This window comes from Lepidochelys kempii, chromosome 23 (genome assembly GCF_965140285.1).
Source record: "Lepidochelys kempii isolate rLepKem1 chromosome 23, rLepKem1.hap1, whole genome shotgun sequence".
NCBI lineage: Eukaryota > Metazoa > Chordata > Testudines > Cheloniidae > Lepidochelys > Lepidochelys kempii.
The window spans coordinates 19098884-19114398 of record NC_136402.1 but is presented as its reverse complement, the minus strand read 5'-3'; the positions used below and the strand labels follow the sequence as shown (position 1 = coordinate 19114398).

Below are 15515 nucleotides of genomic sequence, written 5' to 3'. Positions count from 1 at the left end.
CTGACCTGCGGCGCTCATGGGCTGCGTCCTCACGGAAGCCACGCCCCTTGGCTTTCCCGCCCTGCTGTAAACGGAGGGGCGGGGATGGAACAGGGAAGGGGGGGAGCAGGCGGGGGGAGGAGGGACAGGGGTTAGGGGCGGGGCCATATTTGGGGGCGGGGCCGGGGCCGGGTTAGTAGGGCGGGGCTGCGAGGGGCGGGGCCGGGTTTGGTCGAGGGCGGGGCTACGAGGGGTGGGGCTGGATAAAGGGGCGGGGCCGGGTCTGGTCAGGGGCGGGGCTGGGTAAAGGGGCGGGGCCAGGTTTGGATTAGCAGGGTGGGGCTGGGTAAAGGGGCGGGGCTGGGTTTGGTTTAGGAGGGCAGGGCTGGGTAAAGGGGCGGGGCCAGGTTTGGATTAGCAGGGTGGGGCTGGGTAAAGGGGCGGGGCCGGGTTTGGTCAGGGGCGGGGCTGGGTAAAGGGGCGGGGCTGGGTTTGGTTTAGGAGGGCAGGGCTGGGTAAAGGGGCGGGGCCAGGTTTGGATTAGCAGGGTGGGGCTGGGTAAAGGGGCGGGGCCGGGTTTGGTAAGGGGCGGGGCCAGGTTTGGATTAGCAGGGCGGGGCTGAGTAAAGGGGCGGGGCCGGGTTTGGTCAGGGGCGGGGCTGGGTAAAGGGGCGGGGCTGGGTTTGGTTTAGGAGGGCAGGGCTGGGTAAAGGGGCGGGGCCAGGTTTGGATTAGCAGGGCAGGGCTGGGTAAAGGGGCGGGACTGGGTTTGGTAAGGGGCGGGACTAAGTAAAGGGGCGGGGCCAGGTTTGGATTAGCAGGGCAGGGCTGAGTAAAGGGGCGGGGCCGGGTTTGGTTTAGGAGGGCAGGGCTGGGTAAAGGGGCGGGGCTGGGTTTGGTTTAGGAGGGCAGGGCTGGGTAAAGGGGCGGGGCTGGGTTTGGATTAGCAGGGCGGGGCTGAGTAAAGGGGCGGGGCCGGGTTTGGTCAGGGGCGGGGCTGGGTAAAGGGGCGGGGCTGGGTTTGGTTTAGGAGGGCAGGGCTGGGTAAAGGGGCGGGGCCGGGTTTGGATTAGCAGGGCGGGGCTGGGTAAAGGGGCGGGGCTGGGTTTGGTAAGGGGCGGGGCTAAGTAAAGGGGCGGGGCCAGGTTTGGATTAGCAGGGCGGGGCTGAGTAAAGGGGCGGGGCCGGGTTTGGTCAGGGGCGGGGCTGGGTAAAGGGGCGGGGCTGGGTTTGGTTTAGGAGGGCGGGGCTGGGTAAAGGGGCGGGGCTGGGTTTGGTTTAGGAGGGCAGGGCTGGGTAAAGGGGCGGGGCCGGGTTTGGATTAGCAGGGTGGGGCTGGGTAAAGGGGCGGGGCTGGGTTTGGTAAGGGGCGGGGCTAAGTAAAGGGGCGGGGCCAGGTTTGGATTAGCAGGGCAGGGCTGAGTAAAGGGGCGGGGCTGGGTTTGGTCAGGGGCGGGGCTAAGTAAAGGGGCGGGGCCAGGTTTGGATTAGCAGGGCGGGGCTGAGTAAAGGGGCGGGGCCAGATATGGTCAGGGTGGGGCTGCGAGGGGCGGGGCCTGGCGCTGGTGAGCAGGGCTCGGAGGCTGCAGCGGGGGGGCTGCGCCAGGCAGCTCTTGGCTTAGACCCGCCCCGCTCTGGCTGGGGGCCGGGGGGGGGTCACTTCCACCCCCAGCTCAGCGGAAGCAGCATTTCCTCTGCTCACAAAGGCCGGAGGCGCCGCAGCCCCATGGACCGGGCGAGCCGGGGGGGCTCCATGTCTCTTCCAGGGTGGATGTGAAATCACTGGAGATTTTGCCAGGGGAGAGCGCCCCCCCCCCGCCAGCCAGGGGAAAGGGCCTCCCCGCCAAGCCCCCCGCCCTGCCGGCCAGGGGAGAGCCCTCCCCGCCCCCAGCCCTGCTGGCCACGGGAAAGCGCCCCCCTGCCGAGCCCCCCCGCCCCTGACTCATGGGCCAATCTGACGGTTCTGCTCCGCCTTTGCCCCCCGTGGCTCCGGACGCAGCTGGCTGCGGAGGGGAAGGGCGGCGCTGGGAAGGGAAGCTGCAGGATGTGGGGTCCTGGCTCGGCTGGGGATGGGGAGCTGCTCAGGGAGGGGGAAAGGCCTGATCCAGGCTCCAGGGCAGGCCTGAGCTGGGCCCTCCCCAGGGAAAGGCCAGGGCAGTCCAGCTGGCCACAGAGCCTGGTCCCTGCCCTGGCCTCTGCTAGGGAAAAAGGTTCAGAGTAGCAGCCGTGTTAGGCTGTATTCGCAAAAAGAACAGGAGGACTTGGGGCACCTTAGAGACTAACCAATTTATTTGAGCATGAGCTTTCGTGAGCTACAGCTCACTTCATCGGGTGCATGCCGTGGAAACTGCATCCTGTTAGTCTCTAAGGTGCCACAAGTACTCCTTTTTTAGGGAAAAAGTGAGACTCCACCCCAGCAGCCCCACTCCCCTCCCAGGGCCGGGCAGAGAACCCAGGAGTCCGGGCTCCCAACCCCCCCCCCCCATAACCCACCAGCCCCACTCCCCTCCCAGGGCCGGGCAGAGAACCCAGGAGTCCTGACTCCCAGTTCCCCCTCACTGTAACCCACCAGCCCCACTCCCCTCCCAGGGCCGGGCAGAGAACCCAGGAGTCCGGGCTCCCAACCCCCCCCCATAACCCACCAGCCCCACTCCCCTCCCACGGCCAGGCAGAGAACCCAGGAGTCCGGGCTCCCAACCCCCCCCCATAACCCACCAGACCCACTCCCCTCCCACGGCCAGGCAGAGAACCCAGGAGTCTGGGCTCCCAACCCCCCCCCTATAACCCACCAGCCCCACTCCCCTCCCACGGCCAGGCAGAGAACCCAGGAGTCCGGGCTCCCAACCCCCCCCCCATAACCCACCAGCCCCACTCCCCTCCCACGGCCAGGCAGAGAACCCAAAAGTCCTGACTCCCAGCCCTCCCTGCTGTAATTCACCAGCCACTGCTCCCCAGGGAAAGAACCCAGGAGTCCAGACTCCCAGCATCCCACTCTAATCCACCTGTCCCCACTCCCCTCCCTCGGCTAGGCAGAGAACCCAGGAGTCCGGGTTCCCAGCTCCCCCTGCAGGAGGACACTGAGCACAACAGGAGCAGGGGGTTAAAGTCCAGCTTTATTGTCATCCCCCTGCCCCTGGACACCCTGACAACAGCACATCCCCTGCAATGTGTGTGTTGGGGGGTGTCAGAACAGTGAACAAACAACACCCCTCCCCCGCCACCCAGGGGGAGGATCAGTGTGAGCTTCTGGCACCTGGACACACACACACCAGCACATCCCCTCCAGCAGGGACACGCACACGGGGACACATACACACAGGCCAGGGTTCCTCTCCTGCAGCAGGGTTACACACACGGGACATCTCCAGTAGGGACAGACAGATAGACACACACACACCATTCTTTCCTGTCTCCCAGGCCTTTGCTCCCTGCAGGCCCCCCCCCCCAGGCCTCTGCTCCAAACCCTCCACAACACAATCTGGTTTTCGGGCCGGGAACCCTACTGTGAACCGGTTCTAGAATCGCCAACCAGCCCCAGTTCCAATCCAGTTGTTCAAAACCCACGAGCAAGTGGCTGGACGCGGTTGGGTCAGCGCTCAGTCTCGGGGTGACGTTTCAGGGCAGGCATTGGGGTGAAGTCTGATGGGGAAGTTTCCTGATCCCACTTCTGGAGCTGCAAGTTCTAGACTCCAGCATGGTAGCCTAACTGGCTCTAGAACCAAAAGATGCCAGCAAGGCAGGTGAATGTGGGCTCTGGATCCCTGTTCTAGAGCCCCAGGTTCCAGACCTGGCACTGGAGATCACTCGACCCACTTCTACAGCGGCAGGTTCTAGATTCTGGCATGATTATTACTCACATTATGGCTCTAGAACCAATGGTCCAAACAAGACAGGAGTTCTCTTTGTTGTATAGCCAGGCAGGTTCCAAACATGGCCCATGTGGCTTTTAAACGATAATGCTCAAGTAATAAGGTTCTAGGTAGGGTGGATCACCAATCCTAGCTACAGGTTCCAGGCCATGGAGAATCTTGAACACGCTGCTAGGGCTGCAGGTTCTAGGTTCCACCATAGTAGATTGGTTTCAGAGTAGCAGCCGTGTTAGTCTGTATTCGCAAAAAGAAAAGGAGTGCTTGGGGCACCTTAGAGACGAACCAATTTATTTGAGCATGAGCTTTCGTGAGCTACAGCTCACTTCATCAGATGCATATCGTGGAAACTGCAGCAGACTTTATATATACACAGAGAATATGAACCAATACCTCCTCCCACCCCACTGTCCTGCTGGTTGGTAATAGCTTATCTAAAGTGATCATCAGGTTGGGCCATTTCCAACACAAATCCAGGTTTTCTCACCCTCCGCCCCCCCCCCACACACACACAAATTCACTCTCCTGCTGGTGATAGCCCATCCAAAGTGACAACTCTCTACACAATGTGCATGATAATCAAGTTGGGCCATTTCCTGCACAAATCCAGGTTCTCTCACCCCCTCACCCCCCTCCAAAAAACACACACACAAACTCACTCTCCTGCTGGCAATAGCTCATCCAAAGTGACCACTCTCCCTACAATGTGCGTGATAATCAAGGTGGGCCATGTCCAGCACAAATCCAGGTTTTCTCACCCCCCCACCCCCCCCCACACACAGACTCACTCTCCTGCTGGTGATAGCTCATCCAAACTGACCACACTCAACTTGGATTTAAACTTTGAGAGGTCAGCTATTACCAGCAGGAGAGTGAGTTTGTGTGTGGAGGGGCGGAGGGTGAGAAAACCTGGATTTGTGCTGGAAATGGCCCAACCTGATGATCACTTTAGATAAGCTATTACCAGCAGGACAGTGGGGTGGGAGGAGGTATTGTTTCATATTCTCTGTGTGTATATAAAGTCTGCTGCAGTTTCCACGGTATGCATCCGATGAAGTGAGCTGTAGCTCACGAAAGCTCATGCTCAAATAAATGGGTTAGTCTCTAAGGTGCCACAAGTCCTCCTTTTCTTTTTGCATAGTAGATTGGTAGCTTTAGAACCAAAAAGGTCTAAACAAGGCAGGTAAGTGTTGGCTCTGGATCCTGGTTCCAGAACTGCTGTTCCAGACCTGGCACTGGCTAATGGGGATTCCTTCACTCACTTTTAGAGCTGCAGGATCTAGATTGTGGACTGGTAGCTCAGTGTCTTATAACTCTCATTGTGGCTTTAGATCAAAAGAAGGGAGTTAATACAGGTCCTCTGTCTTTGTTTTAGAGATGCATATTCCAGACCTGGTTCTGTTATTATGGCTCTAGAACTACTGGCCAATTCTTGATTCCAGAGCTGGCATGTGGTTTTGAAATGGTAGTTCTGGAGCAATCAGATTCTAGGTGCAGCTGATCTCCTACATTCTAGAGGCCCATATTTCAGACATGGCATTAGCATTCAAGATCTCTTAATCCACCTCTATAGCTGCACATTCTATGCTCCAGCATGGTCGTTTACTGGCTTAACATTCTCCTAATTGAATCTCTAGAACCAAATGTCCAAACAAGGTAGTTGATGCAGGTTCTAGCTTCATGTTCTGATGGCTCTGGGGCACAGTTGAATTCTAGAGGTCCAGACCTGGCATGGCACTCAAGCTCCCGTCTGTTGAGTGATGAGTTCTAGGCTCCAGCATGACTTCACTGGGTTTTCTTTTCCTTGTAGTTCCAGAATCAAAAGTCCAAACAAGGAAGTTAATTACAGATTCTGCGTCCCTATTCCAGAGCTGCAGGTTCCAGACCTGGCTCCAGAACACAGATCCCAGAAAAGGCAGGTCTAGATTCATCCCTGTGGGTTCTAGCATCCTGCCAAGGCTAGGTTAGCCACACATCCCCTGGTAATCCCACCGATGCCTAGATTAGCCATGGGGCTCATGGGGGATGGCAAGGGCTATGTGGGGTAATGTTGGAAGCTGCCATCCTCTTCCTCACATTCGGAGGGTGGCGGCGTGAAGAAGCAGCCTGGGGAGGATGTGGGCATCTGGCCGCTCCCATCGGGGGCTCCAGGGGTCGCTGGTGATCCCTCGGCCAGCCCCAGTTCCCTCTCGAAGTCCAGCAGCTGCCCCATGAAGTTGAAGTTGGGTGAGATGTCGGCCTTCTTGCGCTTGACCAAGTCATAGGCATCGTTGAGCGACAGGTTGAGTCGCTGCATGAGGTAGGCCACCGTCACGGTCACCGAGCGGCTCACGCCCGCCAGGCAGTGAACCAGGATGCCGCAGTTCTGGGAGACCGCCTCGTCTGGAGAGGGGGAGAGACGGGGACGGAGCAGGGTGAGAGCCGAGGCAGAGGGGAGTGACGGGGGCGTCGGCACTGTTGGCACCCTCTCTGAGAGGGGGATGCTAAGGTATGGCTGTCGTTAGAAGCCCCTTGACATCGGAGAACTGCACAGACTAGCTCCGCTGGGTTCTCCAGTCCATGGGAAAGGATGGGGGGATGGGACGGACTATGGTCAGTGAGATGCAGATGGGGCTTGTGGTCAACTGAGGCAGAGGGTGGGGAGGAAGGGGGATGGAACGGACCATAGTCACTGGTCTATAGGGAGTTGGGGACGGGAGATGGGAAGGACCATGGTCTCTGACATGTGGGGACGGGGCAGGACAGACCATGGTCAATGAGCCATGGGGGCAGTGGACGGGATGGACCATAGTTTCTGAGGTATGGGGGCAGGGGGAGCAACGAGAGGATGGACGGACCACAGCCAATGCGATGCAGAGGGAGCTGATGGGACTGCAAGGAACCTAAGTCTATGAGCTGAGGGGGACATGGGGAAGGCGGATACACCCCCCTGGTTGGGAGAGGGTAGAGAGGGTGCACTGGGGCTGGGGGTACAGGAGGGGGCATCATGGTGCAGAGATGGGGTGACAAGCACAAGTCCATGGGGCCGGATGCGCTGCATCCAAGAGTGCTAAAGGAGTTGGTGGATGTGATTGCAGAGCCATTGGCCATTGTCTTCAAAAACTCATGGCTATCGGGGGAAGTCCCGGACGACTGGAAAAAGGCTAATGTAGTGCCCGTCTTTAAAAAAGGGAAGGAGGAGGATTCTGGGAACTACAGGCCAGTCAGCCTCACCTCAGTCCCTGGAAAAAATCATGGAGCAGGTCCTCAAGGAATCAGTTCTGAAGCACTTAGATGAGAGGAACGTGATCAGGAACAGTCAGCATGGATTCACCAAGGGCAAGTCATGCCTCACTAATCTAATTGCCTTCTATGACGAGATAACTGGCTCTGTGGATGAGGGGAAAGCGGTGGACGTGTTGTTCCTTCACTTTAGCAAAGCTTTTGACACGGTCTCCCACAGTATTCTTGCCAGCAAGTTAAGGAAGTACGGGCTGGATGAATGGACTATAAGGTGGAGAGAAAGTTGGCTAGACTGTCGGGCTCAACGGGTAGTGATCAATGGCTCCATGTCTAGTTGGCAGCCGGTATCAAGTGGAGTGCCCCAAGGGTCGGTCCTGGGGCCGGTTTTGTTCAATATCTTCATAAATGATCTGGAGGATGGTGTGGATTGCACTCTCAGCAAATTTGCGGATGATACTAAACTGGGAGGAGTAGTAGATACGCTGGAGGGCAGGGATAGGATACAGAGGGACCTAGACAAATTGGAGGATTGGGCCAAAAGAAATCTGATGAGGTTCAACAAGGACAAGGGCAGAGTCCTGCACTTAGGACGGAAGAATCCCATGCACCGCTAGAGACTAGGGACCGAATGGCTCGGCAGCAGTTCTGTGGAAAAGGACCTAGGGGTGACAGTGGACGAGAAGCTGGATAGGAGTCAACAGTGTGCCCTTGTTGCCAAGAAGGCCAATGGCATTTTGGGATGTATACGTAGGGGCATTGCCAGCAGATCGAGGGACGTGATCGTTCCCCTCTATTCGACGTTGGTGAGGCCTCATCTGGAGTACTGTGTCCAGTTTTGGGCCCCACACCACAAGGAGGATGTGGAAAAATTGGAAAACGTCCAGCGGAGGGCAATAAACATGATTAGGGGGCTGGAGCACATGTCTTACGAGGAGAGGCTGAGGGAGCTGGGATTGTTTAGCCTGCAGAAGAGAAGAATGAGGGGGGATTTGATAGCTGCTTTCAACTACCTGAAAGGGGGTTCCAAAGAGGATGGCTCTAGACTGTTCTCAATGGTAGCAGATGACAGAACGAGGAGTAATGGTCTCAGGTTGCAGTGGGGGAGGTTTAGGTTGGATATTAGGAAAAACTTTTTCACTAGGAGGATGGTGAAGCACTGGAATGCGTTACCTAGGGAGGTGGTGGAATCTCCTTCCTTAGAAGTTTTTAAGGTCAGGCTTGACAAAGCCCTGGCTGGGATGATTTAGTTGGGGATTGGTCCTGCTTTGAGCAGGGGGTGGGACTAGATGACCTCCTGAGGTCCCTTCCGACCCTGATATTCTATGATTCTATGAAGACACTGTGGGGCCAGCAGGGCTCCCAGGCGTGGGGGGCAGAGAGGGTACCCTGGGAGTACGGGGGGTGCCGTGTGGCCAGCAGGGCTCCCAGGCATGGGGGGCACCGTGGGTCAGGGGCACTCACCAATGAAGGCGATGGCCTCGGGGAAGAAGCGGGCCAGGTTCTGGCTCCAGTGGTCCGAGATGGGGATCTGTTTGTAGCGGAAGCCGCCCTGCTCCTCGAAGAGGTTTGGCAGGTTGGGGGTGACGTTGAGGACATAGCGGATGCCCAGCCGTGCCAGCGTCTCCATGTTGGCCGAGTCTTGGGCGCTGCCCAGGTAGAGGTGGGGCAGGATCTGCACCGGGTAGGATGGGGGACTGGCTGCCTCAGAGTCCACCCCCCCACTGCTTAGGGGTCCCGAGTCCCCGTCCGAACCCAGGCTCAGCCCCCCCAGGCCCACCACCGGGGTCCCTGTAGGAGCGGGGGAGCTGCTGGCGCCGGGCACCTCCAGGCTGGTCTCGCAGTGATCTGGCCACTCGGACTGGAACTTGGAGAAGCCCCCTGCGGGCGGAACAGATGTGTTCACATTAGAGATATTATAGCAGGGCCTGCGGGGGCCTCACATCAGGCCCTGCTCAGACCCCCCTCCCCCGACTGGGCCCCATCGCACCAGGGAAACTGAGGCACAGACAGACCCTCCCCCAGGTGCCTTGCATCCCAGCCTGCTCTCTCGGCCCCAGGGGCTGGGAGTGGTGCCGGGCCACATCGGAGGCCACGGGCGGCCTTTGTCTCTGGGCTGTCTCCAGTGAGCGTGGGCTGGGGGCAGCTCAGAGCACAGGCACGGGACTGAGCCACGGGCAGGGAGGGGTGCCGGGCGCCACGGGGCCCGGCCACGGCACCGACCTTGGAGGTAATACGCCATGCAGCCTTCCTCCCGCAGCTTGCGCAGCAGCGTGGCCAGCAGCGACTCCTCGTCGTCCCGGCCGGGGCGTGGCAGCGTGGCCGTGGCCTCGTCGTACAGCAGGACGGCGCCCGGCGCGGGCGGGAGCAGCGAGCGGACTGAGAGGTTCCCCTTGTGCAGACGCCGCAGCAGTAGCCCCGGCAGGGCCACGCTCAGCGCCCGGGCCACGTGGCAGGACTCGTAGCGCTCCCGGCTGCGGCAATCCAGGATGTGCAGCCGGGGGGCCGGGGACGCCAGCTCCCCGCGGAGCCACAGGGTGGATTTCGCCACGGCTTCCATGGGGCTGGTGGGGGCATCGGCGGGGGGCTGGAAACGTGGCACAAGCCAATCCCGTCCCACGGCGCCACAGGCCTGCGTGGACGCCGGCTGGCAAGGCGGCCGCCTGGGCTCAGGTCACCGTCCTCCCATCGGCCCCCGGAGGGGCCAGCCGGTGCCTGGCGGGCACGAGGCACCGTGGACGCCCCGCCGCTGTCCTCTGTGCGTGTGGGGGTGGCCCGGCAGCACAAGGGGGGCAGTGAGGGAAGGAGCTGCCAGCAGGGCAGATTTAGTGAGTGAGGGCAGCGCAGGGTCACGGCTCCAGCCCCTGGCAGTTTCGCGGGGAGGCGTCCCCCGATCTGGGGAGTGGCTTCCTCTCCAGCAGCCGCTGCCTGAGGCTGCCGAGGCTGGGGTGGGCGGAGAAGGGCCTGAGTCCAGGATGGAGCTGGGGCACGGGGGGCATCTGGGTGCTATCGGAGACGGGCAGGGAAGGAGACAGGCCCAGCCGCCACTCGGGGCTCCAAGCAGACCTGCCAGGGAGAGTGGAGGGGAGTCAGCGAGCCGCGGTGGGAGGCGGGGAGAGCAGGAGATCCCAGCCCCCTCCTAGCATCCTGCCTGGGAGCCGTGACACGTCCCCCTGGGAGGGCAGGCCATGGGGCGGGAAGTGGGACTGCCAGCGCCCCTCACTCCCAACCTGCAGCCCCTGCACTCCCAGCCCTGGGCTCCCTCCAGCTCTGCCGGTGCCCCTCACTCCCGACCCGCAGCCCCCTGCCCACCCAGTCCTGGCTCCCAGCTGTAGCTGGCTCCCTGCGCAGAGGATGTGGGGGGAGGGGAGCGGCCGTGGGCCAGACCCAGTGAAGGGCCCAGCCGAGGGTCTGGCTGGCTGCCAAGCGCTGATGTCAGCGTTATTTCGGCACCAGTATGAATAATTGATACCAACAGGAACCACAGACATCCTCCACCAGAGCATCCCCCTGGGACCCTGCCTGGGCTGGGGGTCAGGACGCCTGGGTTCTCTCCTGGCTCTGAGGGGGTAGTGGGGCCTGGGGGGTTAGAATGTGGGGGGAGGGCTAAGGCTCAGGTTGTCTGGGGTCTATCCCCAGCTCTGCCCCCATGCTGCTGTGTGACCTTGGACAAGTCACCTCCCATCCGTGCCTCAGTTTCCGCTGTCACTTTGTCTGGCCAGGCCAGGCCAGGCCCGGCCCAGACTCAGGACTCCTGGCTTCTATTCCCTGCTTTGCCACTGCCCTGTGGGGTGAACACTGGCAATTCACAGCTCCGCTCCGCGGCTCAGTTTCCCCACCTGCGAGGAGGACACCCAGCCCCTCGATACAGTGCTCCGGGAGCTGCTGATGAAATGCCCCGGACAGGAGTGAGTCACTGCTGCGGGGTCCCAGCACGCAAGTACAATGGTCCTAGTGCTCAAAGGATATGGCTGGGGGGCAGGTCCCCGGCCCGTCATAGGGGGCCAGTCCACAGGCCCAGGAACAGGGGCTCAGCTGGTCCCCGGGGCTCTGTGGGGGGGATGGTTCTACCTCTGCTGGTCCTGGGCTGCAGCTCCCTCCAGAGCCTTGGTCCTCTGCCAGCACCTGGGAGCCTCACCCGCACTGGCTCCTGCTCAGCAGCGCCCCGTGAGGTGGGGGTGAGCGACACTCCTGCAGGTGGGGAAACTAAGGCACGGAGCAGAAAAGGGATTTGTTCACCTGGGCTCTATCCTAAATCTATCACCAGGAGTCCTGGCTCCCAGACCCCTGCTCCAATCCACCAGCCCCCGCTCCCCTCCCCGAGCCGGGGAGAGAACCCAGGCATCCAGGCTCCCAGACCCCCTGCTCTAACCACCAGCCCCCCTCCCCTCCCAGAGCCAGGGAGAGAACCCAGGCGTCCGGGCTCCCAGACCCCCTGCTCTAACCACCAGCCCCCGCTCCCCTCCCCGAGCCGGGGAGAGAACCCAGGCGTCCGGGCTCCCAGACCCCCTGCCCTAACCCACCAGCCCCCGCTCCCCTCCCCGAGCCGGGGAGAGAACCCAGGCGTCCGGGCTCCCAGACCCCCTGCTCTAACCACCAGCCCCCGCTCCCCTCCCCGAGCCGGGGAGAGAACCCAGGCGTCCGGGCTCCCAGACCCCCTGCTCTAAGCACCAGCCCCCGCTCCCCTCCCCGAGCCGGGGAGAGAACCCAGGCGTCCGGGCTCCCAGACCCCCTGCTCTAACCCACCAGCCCCCGCTCCCCTCCCCGAGCCGGGGAGAGAACCCAGGCGTCCGGGCTCCCAGACCCCCTGCTCTAAGCACCAGCCCCCGCTCCCCTCCCCGAGCCGGGGAGAGAACCCAGGCGTCCGGGCTCCCAGACCCCGCTCCCCTCCCCGAGCCGGGGAGAGAACCCAGGCGTCCGGGCTCCCAGACCCCCTGCTCTAACCCACCAGCCCCCGCTCCCCTCCCCGAGCCGGGGAGAGAACCCAGGCGTCCGGGCTCCCAGACCCCCTGCTCTAACCCACCAGCCCCCGCTCCCCTCCCCGAGCCGGGGAGAGAACCCAGGCGTCCGGGCTCCCAGACCCCCTGCTCTAACCCACCAGCCCCCGCTCCCCTCCCCGAGCCGGGGAGAGAACCCAGGCGTCCGGGCTCCCAGCCCCCGCTCCCCTCCCCGAGCCGGGGAGAGAACCCAGGCGTCCGGGCTCACTCCCCACAATTGCCCCAGCCCCCCCCGGCTCCAGAGCCCGTCCCCGCCTAGATCCCGCCCCGCAGCGCTCACCCTGGCCGCCGCCCGCCGCCCGCACGCCGCGGAGCCCCTGGGCCCGGCGGCCCCGCCCCGCCCCGCGGCCCCGCCCCCCTGGGCCCCGCCCCCACGCCCCTGGGCCCCGCCCCCGCCAGGCTCCCGGCGCCGGGTTGGGGCGGGGGCGCAGGGCCCGCCCGTCTCCACGTGCGGGCTGTGTACAGCCCGGGCCCCGCCCCGCCGCCCGGATTGGTGGGGAACAGCCTGAGGGGCGGGGCTGGGCAGATCCTGTGTGCAGGGGCGGGGGCGGGGAGCCAGGACTCCTGGGTTCTCTCTCCGGCTCTGGGAAGGGAGGGGGTCTGGTGGGTGAGGGGCCTGTGGAACAGAGAGCACTTTTGGAAGGGAGAACAGGGAGGAAGCGGCAGGACTCCTGGGTCCTTTACCTCTCACTGCCTTTGGAGGCGGGTCAAATACCATTGCCTCTCTGTGTGACTCAGTTTCCCCAGAGCAGCGACCCTGCTGGGTGCTCTGTCGCGCTCCGCCACGGGCCAGGCCCCCCTGGTGCTGCCCGGCCCCAGCCCCGGCCCCGGGGAGAACTCGCGCTCGGGAACCAGGCACGATCCAGCACCCCGCAGGCTGTGACTCAGAGGACAGGGGAGCAGGGATCGGGGAGACGGAGGAGCCCAGAATAGTCGAAGGGAACAATCTCGCCCTCCCACGACACGCTCCCATCGCCTTGGCAACGCGAACCCTTCCGAGTGAGCGGGAGAACTCACACAGGCACCAGGGAGAGCCGAGGGGCAGGGGGCCTGGAAAAGCCCGGGAGAGAGGGGTCGCTTGCTGGGAGGTTGACCCCTAATTGCCAGGTGTTAGGGCAGGTAATAAATGGGGAAACTGAGTCACAGGCATGCAGCCAGGAGGGCCTGAGCCAGAGGCACGGGACAGCCGGATGCTCACTCCCTGTTCTGGCAACCGAATCAGACCCCTCTCTGCAGCTGAGGGGATGCAGGAGTCCTGGCCGCCAGCCCCATACCCCCTGCTCCGCCCTGCTGGTTAGTCACCCGGAGCGGGCGGATGGTGTCACGCGGGCCCATGATGAGTCCCCAGAGACGTGCTGGAACTCAGAGACTCATGGCAAACCCACGCAGCCTGCAGCGCGCCCCCAGGACACGCGCTCACATCCACCCCCCAGCAGCCCCGCCCACAGGGCCCCCTGCTGCCCCCCCAGACCCCGCTCCCCCCCAGAGCTGGGAGAGAACCCAGGAGTCCTGGCTCCCAGCCCCCTACCCCACCAGCCCCACTTCCCTATTAAAGCCATAGCTTTCTCTCAAGCCCTACCACCCCCATCCCAGCTCCAAGCTATAAGATGAGATAATCTTCAGCGCTGGGGTGGGGGTGGGCACAGCCCTCTCCCTGCCACACAACAGCGACCAGCCCCACAGAGCCCCCCAGGGAGGGAGCAGGACGAACACATGATCTCATCTTCCTTTGGCGCAGAGGGTCTCCATTAGCATCTGGGCCGCAGACTTCTCGCCTCCGGGGGGGCCATGACTCCCACAGTGCTTGGGGGCTCTGGTCGGCTCAGGGAGGCGGGAATGGGGCGGGGTCTGTCCCCTCTAGGGGGCCCCATCTCCCATCCGGTCTCAGGGCGGTACTGCCCGGGTCAGGGGGAGCAGGGAATGGGACACGGGGCCTTTCTCTTCTAGGGGGCCCCGGCTTTGATCTGGCTCCTGGGCGGGACTGGCAGGCTCAGGGGGCCAGGGAATGGGGCCCGGAGCCTGTCCCCTTGTGCCATCCTTGACCAAGAGCAGGGCCCCCAGGGGACCGCAAAGAGCCTGGCTCAGAGTGGGGCCGTGCTTGGAGACGGGATACCGGGGTAGATGGGCCTCGCCCCAGCCTGCCCGTTGCTACATTCCTGCATGCAGAGGCTGGGTTTTTTCCTGTTTCTCTTGCTGCTCTAAATTTAGAGTGAGAGCCGAGCAGGTCCATGTGCCATCAGCTTCCCACGCTGCCACGGAGCAGCAGGGCATGGCAGGCGGAGGAGACGCCTGGGGGCTGAGGCAGACCCAGAGGGGGATGCCGTGCAGTGACAGGCCAGACGGGCACTGGGATGAGAAGTGGCACCTCCGCAAAATCAGAGGGGAGGGAGAGGAGGGTCATTAGGGGCCTGAGAACGCTCACATGGGGCCATGATCTCGGCTGGGGTCTGGGCAGCGCCCGGCACACGCACACGCTTGGCTGATGGCCGCTGGGCCGTTGAGTGCTGGAAATGACGCGGCCCCGAGAGGTCATTATAAATAGAAACCGACTGATACCTCGCAGGCCAGGCTTCATGCAAGAGGAACTTGCTCCCGTTTTCCACCTGCCGTCCGACGCCGCGCCCTCTGCCCTCCTCAGAGAGCCCTGCCTGGACGGCCCGAGATCAAGGCCTGACCGAGATCAGGGCCCCGTCGCCCTGGGCGCCGTGTGGGCCCTGAGTGAGATTGGCCTCCCCTGTGGTGCAGGGCACTGGGCAGAGATTAACGTGGCTTTGGCTGCCAGCACCTGAAATGGGGAAACTGGGGCACACTGCTGTGGGGCTGTGGCTCAGCACCCAGCTGAATCTGGGGAAACCAAGGCACAGCTGAGTGCTGGAGGTGAGGGTAAGCACAGCTTAGCACCGTTCCTGCCCTTAACCCCTCACTTCCCAAAAGAGACCTGTTGCTCCCAGACCCGGGCCTCGGTCCCACGGTGGATCTGTGATACTGGAGTTCTGCTGCAGCCTCTTGGGTCCAGTGGATTCGGGGTCGGTCCTGCGGCAGGGACTCAGCTGAGGGATCCACTTGTTATCTGTGCTGCTCACGGCCGCCCCCCCCCACGCCGCCTGTGAATGGAAACCATGGCAACAGCAAGCGGGCGAGGATGAACGGAGCCATCTTCCAAAGCACAGCCTGCCTCGGGCTGCGGCTCCGTTGATTGTGGGGGGATATTAACACCCTCCTGAGGTCTGCCGGTGCCCCTCACTCCCGACCCGCAGCCCCTGCCAGCCCGGCCCTGGGGTCCCCCCAGCCCCGCCGGTGCCCCCCACTCCCGACCCGCAGCCCCTGCCAGCCCGGCCCTGGGGTCCCCCCAGCCCCGCCGGTGCCCCTCACTCCCGACCCGCAGCCCCTGCCAGCCCGGCCCTGGGCTCCCCCCAGCCCCGCCGGTGCCCCTCACTCCCGAACCGCAGCCCCT

The 15515-nt window shown here is 62.7% G+C and overlaps 1 protein-coding gene across 1 annotated transcript; it reads right to left on the bottom strand.

Moving 5' to 3' along the window:
• Positions 1–5252: 5252 nt before the first annotated feature.
• DUSP9 (dual specificity phosphatase 9) lies at positions 5253–12399 on the bottom strand. The gene is made up of 4 exons (XM_078850100.1): positions 12342–12399; positions 9288–10130; positions 8529–8945; positions 5253–6227 (listed from the first exon to the last, which is right to left on the bottom strand). Exons 2-4 carry the CDS (start codon positions 9622–9624, stop codon positions 5881–5883), a joined length of 1101 nt encoding a protein of 366 aa, XP_078706226.1. The 5' UTR covers positions 9625–10130; positions 12342–12399; the 3' UTR covers positions 5253–5880.
• Positions 12400–15515: the final 3116 nt, after the last annotated feature.

Excerpts from the sequence above, each read along its gene's own strand:
- DUSP9 (XM_078850100.1), bottom strand. The coding sequence starts at position 9,624 with ATGGAAGCCGTGGCGAAATCCACCCTGTGGCTCCGCGGGGAGCTGGCG. Across the intron at positions 8,946-9,287 it reads CATGGCGTATTACCTCCAAG|GGGGCTTCTCCAAGTTCCAG; the intron begins GTCGGTGCCGTG and ends TTCCGCCCGCAG. Across the intron at positions 6,228-8,528 it reads CGAGGCCATCGCCTTCATTG|ACGAGGCGGTCTCCCAGAAC; the intron begins GTGAGTGCCCCT and ends CCCCCTCTCCAG.